This window comes from Protomyctophum parallelum (genome assembly GCF_964188405.1).
Source record: "Protomyctophum parallelum genome assembly, chromosome: 1".
In the NCBI taxonomy this organism is placed as follows: Eukaryota; Metazoa; Chordata; class Actinopteri; order Myctophiformes; family Myctophidae; genus Protomyctophum; species Protomyctophum parallelum.
The window spans coordinates 96738417-96758416 of NC_139697.1; the positions used below are offsets into that span (position 1 = coordinate 96738417).

General features: G+C 45.6%; 1 protein-coding gene across 1 annotated transcript in view; it reads right to left on the reverse strand.

Moving 5' to 3' along the window:
• Positions 1–20000, reverse strand: part of LOC310866841 (serine/threonine-protein kinase PAK 3) — a 117826-nt gene that overhangs the window by 17005 nt on the left and 80821 nt on the right. Inside the window, exons 10-11 of the mRNA XM_083776596.1 lie at positions 1846–1894; positions 397–509 (exon numbers count right to left, since the gene is read on the reverse strand). Of these exons, the coding sequence (XP_083632722.1) occupies positions 397–509; positions 1846–1894 (162 nt within the window). The remainder of the gene's footprint in view (positions 1–396; positions 510–1845; positions 1895–20000) is intronic.

Consider the following 20000-nt stretch of genomic DNA (forward strand, 5'->3'; position numbering starts at 1 on the left):
CAGGTAGTTGACTATGTTGTAGTTTAATTACCTGTCCAGGTAGTTGACTATGTTGTAGTTTAATTACCTGTCCAGGTAGTTGACTATGTTGTAGTTTAATTACCTGTACAGGTAGTTGACTATTAGTGACTATTAGTTTAATTACCTGTCCAGGTAGTTGACTACTGTATGTTGTAGTTGAATTACCTGTCCAGGTAGTTGACTACTGTATGTTGTAGTTGAATTACCTGTCCAGGTAGTTGACTACTGTATGTTGTAGTTGAATTACCTGTCCAGGTAGTTGACTATTTGTTTAATTACCTGTCCAGGTAGTTGACTATTAGTTTAATTACCTGTCCAGGTAGTTGACTATTAGTTTAATTACCTGTCCAGGTAGTTGACTATTAGTTTAATTACCTGTCCAGGTAGTTGACTATGTTGGAGTTCTTGTTTTCCCTCATCACCAGGATCTCATTGATGATCAGCTCCTTCTTGGGCTGCTGCTGAAGGTTCATCTGTTTAATCGCCACCTGAGAGACAAACACAATGTAGGCATTTATAGCAGACGCTCTTAATCCAGAGCGATTTACAGTAAGCAAGTAAGACACACATAAATCACATACATAGACCGTGTAGTGCCTCAGTAATCTCTAGGATCATAGCTAAACCATTCTAATAATATCAACTGATTATGAACCTTTGCATAAAAGGTTACTACTATACAATCTTACAATCAATGCACTTTGAAGGAAAAATATGTTATGCACACATTACAGGTGACAGGTGTGTCTGAGAAAAAAACAACAACCTAGGAAACAGCTGGTGTCCCGCACACTATCTTCACTTACAGAATTTGATTTAAGCAACGTTTCGGTCAGTCAGACCTTTATGGGACGTCAACTTCATATACACAGGTGGCGGAGGAAACCACGCAAAGCACCAAGCTGCACATGGGGAGCAATTAGGGGTTCAGAGTCTTGCTCAAGGACACTTCGACGCTAACTCTGGGTGGAGCCCACAGGGATCGAACTGGGAAGCTCACGGTTCACATCCGGGCACTCTACCCCTGAGCCACTGCCGCCAGATTGGCTAGTTTCACTGCACATTAACATGTATAAATGACTGTAGTAGGCCGAGGCCATTTTGGAGATTGTTTGCCTGTAAACGACATGCCCCCAGCCACGTACGTGCCAGGGAGGCCAGGGTTGATGCAGTTAATCCCTTCTTCTGGGAGAAGAGAAACCCAAACCCCCAAAACCCCCCAACACAAAACAAACCCAAACCACTTGAAATTCAACCGTCGATGTTTCCAAAAATGCTAATCAACCAGCCTCCATTTCGCAGGGAAAAAAACAAAAGGTCTTAAAAGGACTCTGGCCGTGGCTGGTTTAATTGCAACCCGTAATTACTACGGTTATGTGGTTTCACCCATTCTGGACGGGAACCCCTTTTGGTGTTTAACGCATTATGTTATGCTTTAGCGATTGAAAAATAGCAGATCTACAAGCTCATAGCGTGGCACCGAGTGCCGCTCTATGAACTTGTAGGTCTGCTATTTTTGAAAAATCGTGAAAATGTGCCTCAAATCTTTGAATATACTGTATATTGTCAGAGTGAACATTTTAACTCAAATCTTTGCTTCTGGGGGGGGGTGGTCCCGGGAACAACATATTTTCAGATGGGGGTCGGTGGGCCAATTGCATATAATTCTGGGGGTCCTTGACATGAAATAGTTTGAGAACCACTGACACAGAAACATAGGGTTTTTCAGAAAACTGTCAGGATTTAGAAGACATTTGTAGAATCGAACTTAGGTCTATACATGGGTTAATTTACGAGCTAGAGAAATGCCGTGGCTGTATTTACCTCTTGGCCGGTGGCGATGTCGATGGCTGTGTACACCGTGCCAGACGCTCTGTGGAAACAGGAACAACTCATCACAACATGATACCATACGCTAAAGCTTTTACTTTTTGAGGGGCGCTATAGCCTCTCCTATACACAGCTTTTGTCCCCACATAAGTCTCAATATTTCCCATCGACAATGAAAGGAGAAATTAGGTCACATGTGCCTCAAATATGACGTGAATTTGTGGCAACACAAACATTAAATGCCGTTGACAATGAAGGGGAAATGTACGTCAATTATGTACAGTAGACTGTAGGCAAACTGGCTAAACCAATCACATAAATTCAGATGTTCATGAGATGATGTATGATGATGTATAAAGGTAAGAGCGCCCCTCACTTCACACAGGTGTGATGTTTGACTTTTTAAACAAGCCTATTAAACACTAGCATGACTGATGTAAAATCAGACAGAAGTAGCATGTGCTTAAATTCATATTTAGAACATGTTTCAGACGTCAAACATTTCTGAGATGATAGAATAATGATGGATGATGACGGTCATGGAAGGGGAACCTTCTGAAAGCTTCATGGGCTCAAAGATAATAAACTTCAAAATAAAAATAAAAAACAGTCAAAATGACCTCTCAGTCATGTTAGTGTTAAAAGTTACATTTCGTTGATGTCGGGCAGAAACCCCTTATATCCATATTTTGAGTTCCACAAGCCCCCAACAGGCGTGATCGATGCAACATGTTTTGAGCTTGTAGTTCTGCTACTTTTGAACATGAATCCCGAAAGGTAACGGTTTTGGACATAATGCGAGGTTTCCACCCCGACAAGACGATTTGCATCCTTCAAAAGACCCTGAACATACAGTACAGTACAAGTGATACATCATAAATACATTATAGGATGCCGACAGCTTTTACCATTCACAAACCTCATTTGCATGGCATTGCATGTACATAATAAGCATGTTAGTTTGGAGAACAATGCAGAATGTGGTCTGCGTTTGTTGCACGTGGTTAGAATAGCTAGTGGGAGCCAGGCACGTGCACACATAGACATCAAAGGGGGCTCCGGGCCCTGCCCATTTACCCCTTCTGTAAAACAACTGCCCTTATTTAACCAGACCACGAATGCAGCATTTACTATGGTGAAAGAAATGCAAATGCCCCTCCCTCTCCTTTCCATGCCATATACCAGAAGGCAGCATTCAGGAGATTGCTGGGTTTGCGCCCCGTAAAATAGCAGATCTACAAGCTCTCAACGTGTCGCAGCGCGACGCGTTGAGAGCTTGTAGATCTGCTATTTTTGTCCAAAAGTGCCCTCTTACGGGGTTTCAGCCCCCTGCCTCTCTAACACTCTCTGCACGTCTCTGGCTAGCAGTTTGTCTGAAGAGGTCAGAACTCCAGCGAGAGTTTGCAGCATATAGAATATCATTTATTGATAGAAATAGAACACGCCTCGAGCCAAAAGCCATCGATCTTGTAACAATAAAGTTGTTTTCTGCATCAGTGGTGACAAAGTACTCGAGCCCCAGTGCTTCAGTGCTCCTGTAGCCAAATATGACCCAACTACTAGTGAAACTAAAAGGGCCATTACTGCCATGGTCGCTATATTATTTGAAATAAGGCTTAAGTGGTTCAATCATAATATAATATGCCATTTCCTATATAACTGTAGTGGAGTAGAAAGTACAATGTTTGACTTGGAAATATAGTGAATACAAATAAAAACAACGTACAGATATGTAATTTATTTTTTTACCACTGAGCCAATAGAGCCGGCCTGCTTGCTCAGGGGATAAATTGAATCTTGACCAATCATGTCAGAATTAGTTTCAGATCATGTGTCTACGTGAGACACGACCTTTGACACCAACTAAATGTCTCAATAGAAGAGTAGGCAGGGAGACAAAATACAGCCGTCCCGATTGTATAAGTTATATCGTATTAACATATTGCACCATACTGATTAAACAAAATAGCCTTTTATTAATCATAAAAATGGTTACATAGTGACACTGTAAGTACAGTACTCAAGTACGGTCCACCACTTTCACTATACTACAGTGTTCTGACCTCCTTAGACATTTTCTCCTCACACAGACCATCGTGGAACTAGGTGAAGCTGTGCCTGGAGAAAAAAAACACTCCTCTGCTCGCCTCATACAACTATTTATCCCCCCAAGGGTTCAGTTTAAAATATTATAAATGTATTAAAACTCGCAGTAGTCACACAGGCTGGAGGTTATCTTGCGGGTGGCAGACAGATAGTTTTAAGTTTTAATCCATTCAGGATGGGAACGCACCGGTGTCGCTTTAGCGTTTAAAACCATGCACTTTAAACTGTAATTTTAAACTTTAGCTGTTGAAAAATAGCAGATCTACAAGCTCGTAGCGCGGCACCCGGTGCCAGGCTACAAGCTTGTAGATGTGCTTTTTTCTTTTTCTTTTTTGAAAATGTGGCACAAATTCTTTCAATATTATGTTCTTTCACGGAAAACGTTTTCAACTCCTATCTTTGGTTCTGGGGGGGGGGGGGGGGGGGGGGGGAGAGGTCCCTGGAACAACATGTTTTCAGATGGGGGGGGTCGACGGCGGCCAAGAATTACATAATTTCTGGGGTCCGACTCCTTGACATGAAATAGCTTGAGAACCGCTCATATAGAAACATGGGGTTTTTCAGAAAACTGTCATGATTCAGTAGACATTTTGTAGAATCTGGTCTAAATGGGTTAAATCCTGCTCTGACTGTCAGTGCTGGGAGACATCACATGCAGCCAGCCAGCCAGCCAGCCAGCCAGCCAGCCAGCCAACCACCCAGCCAGCCAACCAGCCAACCAGCCAGCCAGCCAGCCAGCCAGCCAGCCAGCCAGCCAACCAGCCAGCCAGCCAGCCAGCCAACCAGCCAGCCAACCAGCCAGCCAGCCAGCCAGCCAACCAGCCAGCCAGCCAGCCAGCCAGCCAGCCAGCCAGGTAGAATTCAAGCCTTTTGGCACCTCTTATCGTCCATGCTGTCAGCCACACCAGGCGGTATATATACACTCTGTCGCTGAGCTATGAATAATGAAGCACACTGTGTTCCTGTGTTGCTTCCAGAGGCCTAAATGACTTCGCAGATAAAACTCAGTCAATAGTCTCTCTAAAAACCCAGACCGAGTTTCCCTCCTCCTCCTCCTCCCTCTCTCTGGAGAGGAGACCCTGGTGAGCAGAGAGGAGAACAATGGAGCAGCTTAGAATCTATGCAGACCACTCTCTCCTGGTGCCTCGTCTCCACTGGGGACTATATATATATATATATATATATATATATATATATATATATATAGGCGTGTGTCCAAACTTATTTTTTTAAAGGGGCTGACATAATGTGCCTTTGGACTATAACAAAGTCACATACATGTGCATCTCTTTTATGTACAGGTACTGTACCAATCATCATCATCAATATTTAATATCAATGGTCTTAGGTTAGGTGTGCTGCATGTGAACAAAACACACATAAAATAATAATAACTCAGCCTTTTTGCAGCCTTATTTCACATCACCAAATGTAGCCAGACGTGCAAGAACTAAATTGTACTCTGGGGAATGCTCGGGTTAATAAATAAATAAAAAATGTTGGGGTATTACAATTCAGTTATGAAGCCGAGGGCTGTATAAAATCTGTCCCCGGGCCGCATTTGGCCCGTGGGGCCAAATAGACATATTCAGTTTCCAACAGAGACTATACTATTTAGACTCTGTTGGAAACCAAATATGTCCTAAACTGTTACTTATCAGGATTCAGTAGTAGTAGTAGTAGTAGTGGGGCAAAGCGTTCATTAATTATGACAAAGAAAAAAACACAAAAAGTTAGAATGTGGAGTTAAGAGGTTTCTAGCCGACAGCGACGATATATAGAGTGAGCGTGCGAGACAGCAGTAAGAGAGAGAGAGAGAGAGAGAGAGAGAGAGAGAGAGAGAGATCAAAAAAGGGCTGAGCTCTACTGGCCCGTGGCCATGTCTTGAAACGGCTCTTTCTTTGCTTATTCTGCTCCTCGTTTTTCCTCTCTCTCTCTGAAGCCCCCCACCTCAACCCTCCTCTACCTCTCTCTCTCTCTCTCTCTCTCTGGAAAATAGCCACTATTGCCTCAAACTCCATCTCTCTCTCTCTCTCCTGGCGAGACCGATGACCACAAACTGCTGCTGAATTGTATTTCCCTTAAAGCTGCAACCTCATCCTCCGTGTATTGAGACAGAGAGAGAGGGATGGATGGATGGGGACACTCCATCCTCTGTGTATTGAGACAGAGAGAGAGGGATGGATGGATGGATGGGGACACTCCATCCTCTGTGTATTGAGACAGAGAGAGAGGGATGGATGGATGGATGGGGACACTCCATCCTCTGTGTATTGAGACAGAGAGAGAGGGATGGATGGATGGATGGATGGGGACACTCCATCCTCTGTGTATTGAGACAGAGAGAGAGGGATGGATGGGGACACTCCATCCTCTGTGTATTGAGACAGAGAGAGAGGGATGGAAGGGGACACTCCATCCCACTCCATCCTCTGTGTATTGAGACAGAGAGAGAGGGATGGACGGATGGGGACACTCCATCCTCTGTGTATTGAGACAGAGAGAGAGGGATGGATGGGGACACTCCATCCTCTGTGTATTGAGACAGAGAGAGAGGGATGGAAGGGGACACTCCATCCCTCTGTGTATTGAGACAGAGAGAGAGGGATGGATGGAAGGGGACACTCCATCCTCTGTGTATTGAGACAGAGAGAGAGGGATGGACGGATGGGGACACTCCATCCTCTGTGTATTGAGACATAGAGAGAGGGATGGATGGGGACACTCCATCCTCTGTGTATTGAGACAGAGAGAGATGGATGGATGGGGACACTCCATCCTCTGTGTATTGAGACAGAGAGAGAGAGATGGATGGGGACACTCCATCCTCTGTGTATTGAGACAGAGAGAGAGGGATGGGCGGGGACACTCCATCCCAGGGGCTGGCGATGGGGCTCTCTGGTCTGGGGTCATTTGGTCCTTATTAACCACATGAACCTTATATTGTTGCAGACAAAATAACCCGTTTAGAGACCCGAGGACGATTCTACAAATAATCCTGACAGTTTTCTGAAAAACCCTCATGTTTCTGTCAGTCGTTCTCAAACATTTTCATGTCAAGAACCCCAAAAATGATATGTAATTAACCGCCGACCCCCATCTGAAAATATGGTGTTCCAGGGATTTGAGTTAAAAACGTTCCCTCTGAAAGAATATATATATATATTCAAAGATTTGTGCCACATTTTCACGATAAAAATAATAATAGCAGATCTTCAAGCTCATAGCACGGCACTCGGGGTCTATAATAGGCCCCCCTACTTAATATTTCCCTGCTCCAATTCTCTTGGCCCACAGAATATAAGGGTCACTGGAGTTCAGCATGTGGTTAAACCAACATCATCCATGATCCACCTGGGCTGAACACGTGGTGAACACGGTAACAAAAGAACATCTTTTGGGGAGTATGATGTACTTTAGTATGGAGTATTTTGGGGATCCACCGAGCCCCTCATCTCATGAAATAACACAGATTGGCAATTCCGTACATACACTACTAGACAGACAGTAGGCTGACAGGAAATGGGGGAGAGATATGGGGGGGGGGGGTGACATGCAGTAAAGGCCGTCGGGATCGGGAGTTGAACCTGCGGCACACTGCCAGACTCGGACTACTGGCCAAGGTGCCTGGACCGCTGAGCCACAGCCCAGGCCGGCCGGAATTTAGTAGTATTGAAGTGTCATTTTATTTCTGCCTCTTGGCCAGTTCCCACTTGTAAAAGAGACGCTGTCGCAATGTGTTTTGACTGTCGCAATGTGTTTTGACTGTCGCAGTGTGTTTTGACTGTCGCAATGTGTTTTGACTGTCGCAGTGTGTTTTGACTGTCGCAGTGTGTTTTGACTGTCGCAATGTGTTTTGACTGTCGCAATGTGTTTTGACTGTCGCAATGTGTTTTGACTGTCGCAATGTGTTTTGACTGTCGCAATGTGTTTTGACTGTCGCAATGTGTTTTGACTGTCGCAATGTGTTTTGACTGTCGCAATGTGTTTTTTTTTTTTTAAGATATTTTTTTGCGGCTTACGCCTTTTATTGATTTTCGAAGGGACAGACAGTAGGCTGACAGGAAACGGGAGAGAGATGGGGGGATGACATGCAGTAAAGGCCGTGTCGGGTCCGGGAGTCGAACCCGCGGCACACTGCGACTGGATTACCAGTCCGGTGCCCAGACCGTTACGCTACGGCCTGGGCCGTCGCAATGTGTTTTGACTGTCGCAATGTGTTTTGACTGTCGCAATGTGTTTTGACTGTCGCAATGTGTTTTGACTGTCGCAATGTGTTTTGACTGTCGCAATGTGTTTTGTCTACACAACAATGACTACAACATCACGTAGCCATATCATCCGCTCCAGACCGAATCATAAACCCCGAAAAAAGGAATGCTGCCCAGGCTACCGAACTCAACGTTCGCCAGCGGCAACTTGCTCGCCATAGCTCGCTCGGTGGCGTCTCTCGTTGCTCAAGTTCGCTTGAGACGGCGCCCCTCCGTCGCTGTCTATGGGGAGGATTTCAGTGTGATATGTACGGATTTTGGGGGATTTTCTTGTAGTGTATATGTACGGAATCCTTTCCGTGCACACACGCACGCACGCACGCACGCACGCACACACTTGTCTTATTTCCAGGTCTTATAGGCGATAATTAAGTCATAGCGCCACCATCTTATGCACAATCCATATTATGCAAGTCGCGCTGAACGCAAACACATAAGGTTTAAGACTCGGCAGCATATTTAAGGCATGAGGGAGTGTTCATGACTGTGTTAATTAATAAGGGCACAATGCTGTATTATTATTATTATGTATGGTGTCTGCTATATTTTGCCTCTTGACTCCAAAAGACTCACCATAGAGCGTTAAGTCATATAGTCAGACCAAGTCTTGAGCACAACAGTAAACGTTTGTTTTGTTTGTAAGGACAGTTTACACTACAGTAACAAACACAACGTTGTACTCAGTGGTTACTTAAGTAGAAATTTGAGGTATTTTCCAATACTTTCACTTCTACTCCACTACATTGACATACAAAATTTGTACTTTTACTCCACTACATTGATTTGAACACTTTATTTAGTTACTTTGGAGATCAACTTCAACCCTATACATTTCGGCTATTTTCAAAATATTGTGTGCACATTTTGAACATTTTGACATTCTGCAGTATGGGTACTCTTACTTTTAGTACTTTAAGTACATCTTTATGCCGATACTGTTGTACGTTTACGCAAGCAAAACAATTGCGTACGTTTTCCACCACTGGTTGTACTGTTGAGGTTTAAGTCTCTCAAAGTATTGAGAATAGGAACTGAAACCTTTCACATGAAACACTCAGCATTTCATGTTACTGATTGAGGAACTGACCTCAACCATAACACTGCTGCCTGCTTTCCAGTCAGCCTCACTGACACACTGACAGAGAGACCGCCCAGACAGAGACAGAGAGACCGCCCAGACAGAGACAGAGAGACCGCCCAGACAGAGACAGAGAGACCGCCCGCAGACAGAGACAGAGAGACCGCTCAGACAGAGACACCAAAACCCATAAAAAGTTCTGATCAGAATGTCTTGGATCAAATGGATTCAAGTGGTTTTCATTCTGCTGAGAGTGGACAACTCTCTACAGGACTCTGCTATCTACACAAGATCTGGAGACACCGTCAACCTGCCATGCCCATTGCATGGAGAGCCTGGCTGTTCGATAACTACGTGGCTTCACTCAATAAAGTCCGGGAGTGTTAATGTGGCCGAGTATGGTGCGATTAACAACAGCACGAAGGAACAACACAAATCTACAGCAGACAGACTGGTATTGGAGTCTGACTGCTCTCTGACTGTTAATTATGTCACGGCTGATGATTTTGGTTTATATACCTGCAAAAAAATTCTAACCAGACACGATCTTCGATATCTAGATCAACGGAGTCAGCTGTTTGTACTGGACGTCACCACAATAAACAGTGGGACAGAAGTTACAAAACAGAAATGTCATCTGCATGACTTCGAAAATACATGTGAAGGTCTCACTGTGAGCTGGATAAAGGACAGCACTACCCGGGTAGAAAACACTCAGGATACCGTATGTTCTAGCACTGTGACCATCGACAGACACGACCAGACCAAGACGTTTACATGTCAGGTTACGAAGGACACCAGAGAGCTGATCGACTTCGTGAAGACCCCGACCCAACCGACCAGGCCTCCAGCTACGACCTCCACCGGACCACCACCTGCTGCTACGACCTCCGCAAGCCTGCCAACAGCGGGTAGGTTCACTAACTCCATGCTATATCTGAGCCTTACATAGCGTTACGACTGACCCCGTCCAATGTAATCTCTTGAGACAGATGTATTTATAAAACCACGATCCATAATATATATATTTTTTCATGAGGAGCGCTAGCCCCTCCTATGCCCAGCTTTCCGGTCTTATGATTGGCTGATTGGGGCAGCGGTGGCCTAAGGGTTAGAAGAGCGCCATTGCTGCCGAAATAAAGGTTGCCGGTTCGATTCCCCGGACGGGCAGGAAAAATCACTCAATGCGTATACAGGCTCAACTTAATTTAGCATGTTATGGAGAGTTGTAGACATAGCACTATATAGTGTATACGTCTGATCCTTCATGACCATTTCTATGTATTTAATGTATTACCTAAATCCTCCCCTCCCCTCTCCTCTCCTCTCCTCTCCTCTCCTCCCCTCCCCTCCCCTCCCCTCAGTGATCGTGGTGATCGTTGTGGTGGGCGTGGCCGCAGTAGCCATGGCAACAGCGCTGGTCATCTTCTTCCTGGTCAAGAGGAAGAACACGCCCACCCCCGTCGTTGTTCCCATGGCCTCGACCAATCAGAGCACAGCAGCAGCGAGCGGAGCCGCTTCGTCGGCCGATCATAACGACGCTGATGACGGTCTGACCTACGCCTCTGTCGTCCACACCAATCAGACGATGGCTGCGGTGCGGGGGGGAGGGGCCAAGACACATGATGATGATGATGATGGTGGTGATGACGGTCTGACCTACGCCTCTGTCGTCCACACCAATCAGACGAGGGCTGCGGTGCGGGGGGGAGGGGCCAAGACACATGATGATGATGATGATGATGATGATGATGATGAGGTGGCCTACGCTATGGTCAAACCTCGTTCTTAAAACGAGGTGGTCCGGGACCCCCAGGGGGTCCTTGAGGCGGGTTCCTGCATGGGTACCCATGCAGCTAAATTAGTTAATTCAGTTTAACTCTATCTCTACCGCTAGCATAAACCCCAGTTCCAGGGGCCAGCATACGCGTTCACTTGAAAAAGTCGGAGTTTGCATGGAGGTGTTTTAGGGACTTAGGCTGTGGCACAAGATAACATATATATATATATATATATATATATATATATATATATATATATATATATATATATATATATATAAATCAATAATGAAGGATGCAACAATGTATCTATCTGTCATGTCATGTATTTGTCCTAAAGTATAACCTTAATATATTTTTCTTTACTGCGGTATAGTAACCTATAGTATATGTTTTATTTATTTTTCATAGTTATGCTTTTCTTACATTTTCATTGATGTTGGAGCATGTGATACAATGTTTTCTTGTGAATGGACAATAATTTATCATCATCATGTGACGTCACTCACGCACGCACACGCCCAACCTGCTCTGTCTCAATGCATTGTATTCTCTGTATATAAAGCAATAAAATAATATGAAAAGACAATTTAAATTGTATATAGTTTTTTCCTGTCCTTGTTTTCACTTTTTGTGTTCGCGTTCACTTGTATGGTGCTGTACGTACTAATATATTGATATTACCGTGCCGTGTTTGTTTTATTATTCAATAACGTTTTTTCATGTATGTTATTTGATAATTTCCCTTAATCGTTTTCATTTCCAAATATAGCCTACAATACGTTCCTTGGCACCAACGCCGAAGCTTGCCCTGACTCCATGTGCTCAGTGCTCACCCCCTCTGGTTTACTCAAAGCCTTAGATATAGACAGAGTTACGCAAACTCTGTTCACCTCATTGGACCAGTCCAATGGAGGCTCTCCTACATAGACTACGCATTGAGTGTGGGGACAAGTCCTGGACCGGAAGTAGGCAGAAATGCACTGGACTCAGGGCAACAGCCCAGCCTTAATGATCTTAAATCCCTTTATTTTACATTGTTTTGTAGTAATAGTACAACATAAACATTGATGATTAAAGTTTCCTTATTAGGAAAAAGACCCCTTGAGAGGTACCATCTCGTTTTCGAGGGGCTCCCAACACAGATACATGTCACAACATTATTGTACATGTAAAACATTAAAGAGACTTTAGTTGTTACTGTACAATACTTTAAAACAGTTGTCATGTTGCACACATGCTTATCCCAGCTTGTCTCAGTTCAGGCTACAGGGACAGCGCTCGAGCGCTCGGTTTCTGCCCCCTCAATGTCGTAACTCATAGCTCGCTCGGTGGCGTCTCTCGTTGCTCAAGTTCGCTTGAGACGGCGCCCCTCCGTCGCTGTCTATGGGGAGGATTTCAGTGTGATATGTACGGATTTTGGGGGATTTTCTTGTAGTGTATATGTACGGAATCCAATCCGTGCACACACGCACGCACGCACACACACACTTGTCTTATTTCCAGGTCTTATAGGCGATAATTAAGTCATAGCGCCACCATCTTATGCACAATCCATATTATGCAAGTCACATGAAACATGTTTGAGGAACTGACCTCAGCCTCAACACTGCTGCCTGCTTTCCAGTCAGCCTCACTGACACACTGACAGAGAGACCGCCCGCAGACAGAGACAGAGAGACCGCCCAGACAGAGACACCAAAACCCATAAAAGGTTCTGATCAGAATGTCTTGGATCAAATGGATTCAAGTGGTTTTCATTTTGCTGAGAGTGGACAACTCTCTACAGGACTCTGCTATCTACACAAGATCTGGAGACACCGTCAACCTGCCATGCCCGTTGCATGGAGAGCTTGGCTGTTCGATAACTATGTGGCTTCACAACAACAACACGAAGGAACAACACGAATCTACAGCAGACAGACTGGTATTGGAGTCTGACTGCTCTCTGACTGTTAATGATGTCACGGCTGATGATTTTGGTTTATATACCTGCAAAAAAATTCTAAGCGGACACGATCTTCATTTTCTAGATCAACGGAGTCAGCTGTTTGTACTGGACGTCACCACAAAAAAAAGTGGGACAGAACAGAAATGTCATCTGCATGACTTCGAAAATACATGTGAAGGTCTTACTGTGAGCTGGATAAAGGACAGCACTACCCGGGTAGAAAACACTCAGGATACCGTATGTTCTAGCACTGTGACCATCGACAGACACGACCAGACCAAGACGTTTACATGTCAGGTTACGAAGGACAACGGAGAGCTGATAACATCCATCGACTTCGTGAAGACCCCGACCCAACCGACCAGGCCTCCAGCTACGACCTCCACCGGACCACCACCTGCTGCTACGACCTCCTCCTCCTCCTCCTCCTCCTCCTCCCTGCAGCCAGCCTGCTCTGAGGCTCTCTACGTGGGGGTGATGGTGGTGCGAGTGGTGGGGACGGTGGCCATCTTCCTCATGCTACTCGCCGTGGTTCTCGTCGGCAGGCGAACGGCCACCCAGACCCCGACCATCGACCCCTACGCCGTGATAGACGACTGAAGACCCCGACCATCGACCCCTACGAGACCCCGACCATCGACCCCTACGCCGTGATAGACGACTGAAGACCCCGACCATCGACCCCTACGCCGTGATAGACGACTGAAGACCCCGACCATCGACCCCTACGCCGTGATAGACGACTGAAGACCCCGACCATCGACCCCTACGCCGTGATAGACGACTGAAGACCCCGACCATCGACCCCTACGCCGTGATAGACGACTGAAGACCCCGACCATCGACCCCTACGCCGTGATAGACGACTGAAGACCCCGACCATCGACCCCTACGCCGTGATAGACGACTGAAGACCCCGACCATCGACCCCTACGCCGTGATAGACGACTGAAGCAGCCGTTCCCTGCAGGCCTTTTACCAGCCCCCCCCCCCCCCAACCTTTTTACCAGCGGCCCCCCAACATTATTCCCTCTACAATAGCGGTTTACCTCCTGGACACTGGACGCCCTTGACCTTTTGACCCCGGACACCAGCTGCCCTTGACCTTTTGGCCCTGGACACCAGCTGCCTCAAGGCCCACTGACTGGACAATCTGAGAAGCGTTCTCGGCCCACCCGTCCTAACCCCTTAAAGATCTAATTGTGCTCCAGTGTAACTTGTAGATCAGTTATTTTTTGTCTCTAGTAGGGACACCCTCATGGGAAGGAGCATCAATTAAGCTTAAAGGAGCACTTCACTTCAGTAGACAGACATGGTGTCGTCTTATAACGACTAACCCTTTACATTTGGTTACACGCTGGTGGAAATATTATTCAAGCAATCAAACATATTTTAATCATGCTTATTATTCATTTAATCAATTTTAATCTTTCTGCATATTATTAATGTAATGAAATATATTTGAATCTTTCTGCATATTATTAATGTAATGAAACATATTTGAATCTTTCTGCATATTATTAATGTAATGAAACATATTTGAATCTTTCTGCATATTTTTAATGTAATGAAACATATTTGAATCTTTCTGCATATTATTAATGTAATGAAACATATTTTAATCTTTCTGCATATTATTCATGTGATCAAACTATCCTTACACCTGGGAAAAACTGAATCCATCCTCTTCGGATCAAATAGTAATCTCAGCAAGGCAGATGGCTTCTAGGTTAGAGTGGGTGACAATATTATCACACGAAAAGATCAAATTACCTACCTAGGTTCCATCCTATCTTTCCGGTGATAAGATGGCCTCCAACGTAATCAAAAAAGTCAATCAAAGAACAAGATTCCTTTACAGGATCTCCTCACTGGTCAGCAAAAACACCTTGAAGACCTTAACAGGAGCCCTCGTACAAGGTTTCTTTGACTATGCATCCACCTCTTGGTACCACAGCACCTCAAAGGCCCTTAAAACAAGGCTCCAGACCTCCCAAAACAAACTGGTCAGGCTCCTACTTGGCCTCACCCCCCGAACCCACCTCACCCCTGCCCACTTTGACAGGGATGGCTTAGGGTCGACGACAGAGTACAGCATCTTGCAATGGGTCTGGTCCACAAGAATCGATACACCACCAAGATACCCATGTACCTGTCTAAATACTTCCTTAATGTAAACAAAGTCCACACCCACAACACCAGAGGGAGTGCAACAAACCATGTACAACACAGATTCGGCACAAACAAGGGACTAAATTATTTTCGCTCCTATGCCACCAAAATGTGGAACGCCCTACCAACAGTCATTAAGACATGTGAATCCCTTGACTCCTTCAAAACCGCTCTCAAAGGGCACCTACGGATGGCTGCAATTCAAAACTGGCCTCTGTAAAATCTGAATCCCCCCCCCCCACCCCATTTCCCCTCACTGTATATGTATCTTTTCCCTTTTTGCTTCCTATATGATGAATTCCTGTTCTGTTCTTTAGCTACATAGAAGTGTCTATTTGTATGTCTCTAAATGTTTTGATGAATTGAACAATGTGGACCCTGTTGTAAACAAGTGTAATGCTTAATTGGGTCGTCCACTCACAGTTAACAGTCTTTGTATTGAGTTTGTGCTTAAAATGTACTGCAAATTCTACAAACTGTTAATAAATATTTCAATCAATCAATCAAAGTGCTCACCCCCTCTGGTTTACTCAAAGCCTTAGATATAGACAGAGTCCAATGGTGGCTCTCCTACAGACTACGCATTGAGTGTGGGGACAACCAACTGGGCCAAGTCCTGGACCGGAAGAAGGCAGAAATGCACTGGACTCAGGGCAACAGCCCAGCCTTAATGATCTTAAATCCCTTTATTTTACATTGTTTTGAAGTAATAGTACAACATAAACATTGATGATTAAAGTTTCCTTATTAGGAAAAAGACCCCTTGAGATGTACCATCTCGTTTTCGAGGGGCTCCCAACACAGATACATGTCACAATCATTATTGTACATGTAAAACATTAAAGAGACTTTAGTTGTTACTGTACAATACTTTAAAACAGTTGTCATGTTGTAACAATCGCCCTATGTGTCTTAAGGCAAATTATTAACTAAGGAAAAATAAACAACAGGATCGTAGGAATATGGTTTATAATATTTATATAGAGATGCAGCAAATGTGTATTGTCAAACAACCGGCGCACACTTAAATCAATGCACTTGACAAAGTGCGTCTGTCCCTGTCGCTCTCCCTATACCATAAAGAAATGAACAGGTAAACAAACTGAAATCAACAAACAATTCTCATTCAAAACCCCTCCCTCCCCAAAACAAGTCCCGACGCTCTCTGCGTCCTGCGCCACAACGTTTACAACAAGCAAACAAAACAATCAACAACCCGCCCAAAGTCAAGTGTACAAAACCGCGCTTTGTATAATTAAATAAATAATAAAGTCCGTGTCCTCTTCCTTAAATGGACGCGGCGCTCCCGCGATAGTCTTTAGCAGTTCCTTAGCCAAAACAAAGAGCTCCTCCGTTCTGATTGACTAAACAAACAAATGGGGTATTCCAACAGAAAGCTTTTGGTTCGATCTCACCGGTATAGGTAGTTCTAACTCCGTTGGTAGAAAACCATCGACCATGCAGATTCCAATCCAAACGCCGATCACCCGACGGCAGCGGCAATTAAGCGGTTGCTCAATTCCCCGACGGTCCCGACAGTTCTGTTGTTAAAGGCTGCAGATAGCGCGATCAAACTTCGTTCGTTAATCCGACTGCTACCTGGCGCTCCTCTTCCCCCGTGTAGGCCTACACACTCATTCCTATGTTTCCCCCTGTTCCCCGTGTGTCACTTCCTCCCTATGTAACCTTGTGTGGGTGGCGACATCAGTCTCTGTCACCTGTCACTCATCACTGTCCGAGCCCATTACCATTCTTGTGAATAGGAGAGAATACTATATCACACACAGTCAGCATCACACGTTATATTTCTTTTCATAAATGATAACATGCATAAGAAGGAAACCAAAGTAGAAAAACATTACAATGTGCTTCGTCACAGTCCCCCCCCCCCCAAGCTGGAAGCTGTTCTTCAAGTCCTACCAACGTAGGGTTTGAGGTTGACCACATTACGAGTTTGTGTCTACTTTATTGTTGTCCCTCCATTTCACACGGTAATTATTAGGGGCCTTTCTGACTCGTCGCTACGGCTGAACCTAACCATCTAGGGGGCACTAGCCTCGACGAGCATACCTCAGATGCTGTTGAAGGAGGGTATACTCTCGCCCAGCCCAAACCGTCTGTCCGGAACAGGCCTATTCCGCCAGGCACTACACCATTTGGCTTTTCCAGACTGAGAGTTTCCCGCCCTTCGTGGAATTTCTTTTACCATAGCCCACTTGGAGTTGTAGTCAAGTGTAACCACCAGTACGGTGTTCCCTTTCGTACTCCTCGAGACCGGCCCGGTCGGGTCGTTCCCGAGGGCCTCTCCTGCTTGGTCTACTTGAGCGGGTGGTAACCTGTGGGGCGGCTTACAATCCACCGGCTTGCGTTGCTGACAACCATGGCATCCCTCCACGTAGTCCCACACATCCTTGCGGACGGTTGACCACCAGGATGCTTCAAGGACTCGAAGGAGCGTCTTGAGTCTACCAGGATGACCACAGTCGTGGAAATGTCTCAGGACACAGTGGACCAAGCTGATGGGCACCACCACCTGAAATTTCCACCCAGAGGACTTGGTCGGCTGCCTTCGATACAGGATCCCCCTAACTTCCTCGAATCCGGGGCGGCCCGGTCGCTGGTCGGTCTGGTCCAGATGTTCGAGTAGACCTCTGACCTTGGGATCTGCATGCTGAGCCCAGCCTAGACCAGCCGGAGTTAACTCCGGTGGCCACCTCTTGGACGGGCACTTCACCTCAGGTGGGGCCCTTAGGCTTCGGGGTCCTGGAGTGACACCGTCACCGCCTCTCGGTGCTGGTAACTCCCCCTTCACCTGCTGCACAACGTTGACATTTGCGCGTGTCCCCTGAGCTCCACTCCGTGTCGCCTTCTTAGGTCCTCCGTCACCGCATGGTCGTTGAGTCTTCTTCGTGCCGGCGGGCAGGCCACGGGAGGCCGGATGGTGGGGAGTACTAGTGGGACACCCTTGAGGGTTATGGGGAGTATGGGAGCTTGGGCGAGATGTTTTGGCTCGTTTTGGTTTCGACACCTCACTGGCCCCTTTTTCATCAATCCTCCTAAAACACTCAACCAGTCCTTTCTGCAATTGTTCAACTGAGGTTTTGATTAGCGTTCCCATCTCGACCATCTCGCGATCGATGTAATCCCTCAGAGACATTTCCCTACATATAGTACTGTCCATAGCTTCCTTAAACTGGCGCTGCACACACTGAACTCGGTCACCAAAGGCTTGCAACCTGTTCTCAATGCAGGCCTGATCTTGCTGTACTATAAAAGTAGTGCCCCCACTTTGCTCCATTGTGTTTCTCCTTTTTTTTCTGTTTCTCTTTTTTTTTTAAGTAAAAGTTCAAAGTTAATTTTTACAGTGTACTTTTGTTTTACGTTGTATAACAAACACCAGACCAAGCTCTCTCTATTAAATGTATATCCCTAGATCCCCGTATGGGCCACCACCTGTAACAATCGCCCTATGTGTCTTAAGGCAAATTATTAACTAAGGAAAAATAAACAACAGGATCGTAGGAATATGGTTTATAATATTTATATAGAGATGCAGCAAATGTGTATTGTCAAACAACCGGCGCACACTTAAATCAATGCACTTGACAAAGTGCGTCTGTCCCTGTCGCTCTCCCTATACCATAAAGAAATGAACAGGTAAACAAACTGAAATCAACAAACAATTCTCATTCAAAACCCCTCCCTCCCCAAAACAAGTCCCGACGCTCTCTGCGTCCTGCGCCACAACGTTTACAACAAGCAAACAAAACAATCAACAACCCGCCCAAAGTCAAGTGTACAAAACCGCGCTTTGTATAATTAAATAAATAATAAAGTCCGTGTCCTCTTCCTTAAATGGACGCGGCGCTCCCGCGATAGTCTTTAGCAGTTCCTTAGCCAAAACAAAGAGCTCCTCCGTTCTGATTGACTAAACAAACAAATGGGGTATTCCAACAGAAAGCTTTTGGTTCGATCTCACCGGTATAGGTAGTTCTAACTCCGTTGGTAGAAAACCATCGACCATGCAGATTCCAATCCAAACGCCGATCACCCGACGGCAGCGGCAATTAAGCGGTTGCTCAATTCCCCGACGGTCCCGACAGTTCTGTTGTTAAAGGCTGCAGATAGCGCGATCAAACTTCGTTCGTTAATCCGACTGCTACCTGGCGCTCCTCTTCCCCCGTGTAGGCCTACACACTCATTCCTATGTTTCCCCCTGTTCCCCGTGTGTCACTTCCTCCCTATGTAACCTTGTGTGGGTGGCGACATCAGTCTCTGTCACCTGTCACTCATCACTGTCCGAGCCCATTACCATTCTTGTGAATAGGAGAGAATACTATATCACACACAGTCAGCATCACACGTTATATTTCTTTTCATAAATGATAACATGCATAAGAAGGAAACCAAAGTAGAAAAACATTACAATGTGCTTCGTCACAATGTTGCACACATGCTTATCCCAGCTTGTCTCAGTCCAGGCTACAGGGACAGCGATCGAGCGCTCGGTTTCTGCCCCCTCAATGTCGTCACTCTTGTTAGATGGCTCTGTGTTTACTGAGGTAAAGTTTGGTTCAACTTCAACACTTCCTGTGTGCTGTTGCATTATGGGTGTGCCTGTCCCCTGGGCCTTATCTCGACACTACTAGCATACACATTAGACGAGCTGATGATCCGTTGGTGTGTGTGTGTGTGTGTGTGTGTGTTCAGTCAGTGATGCTGTGACTTGCAGAGCTGTTGTGGTTGTTGGTTCCTCTTTAGAAAACATTTGACATTCTGCCTCTCTCTTG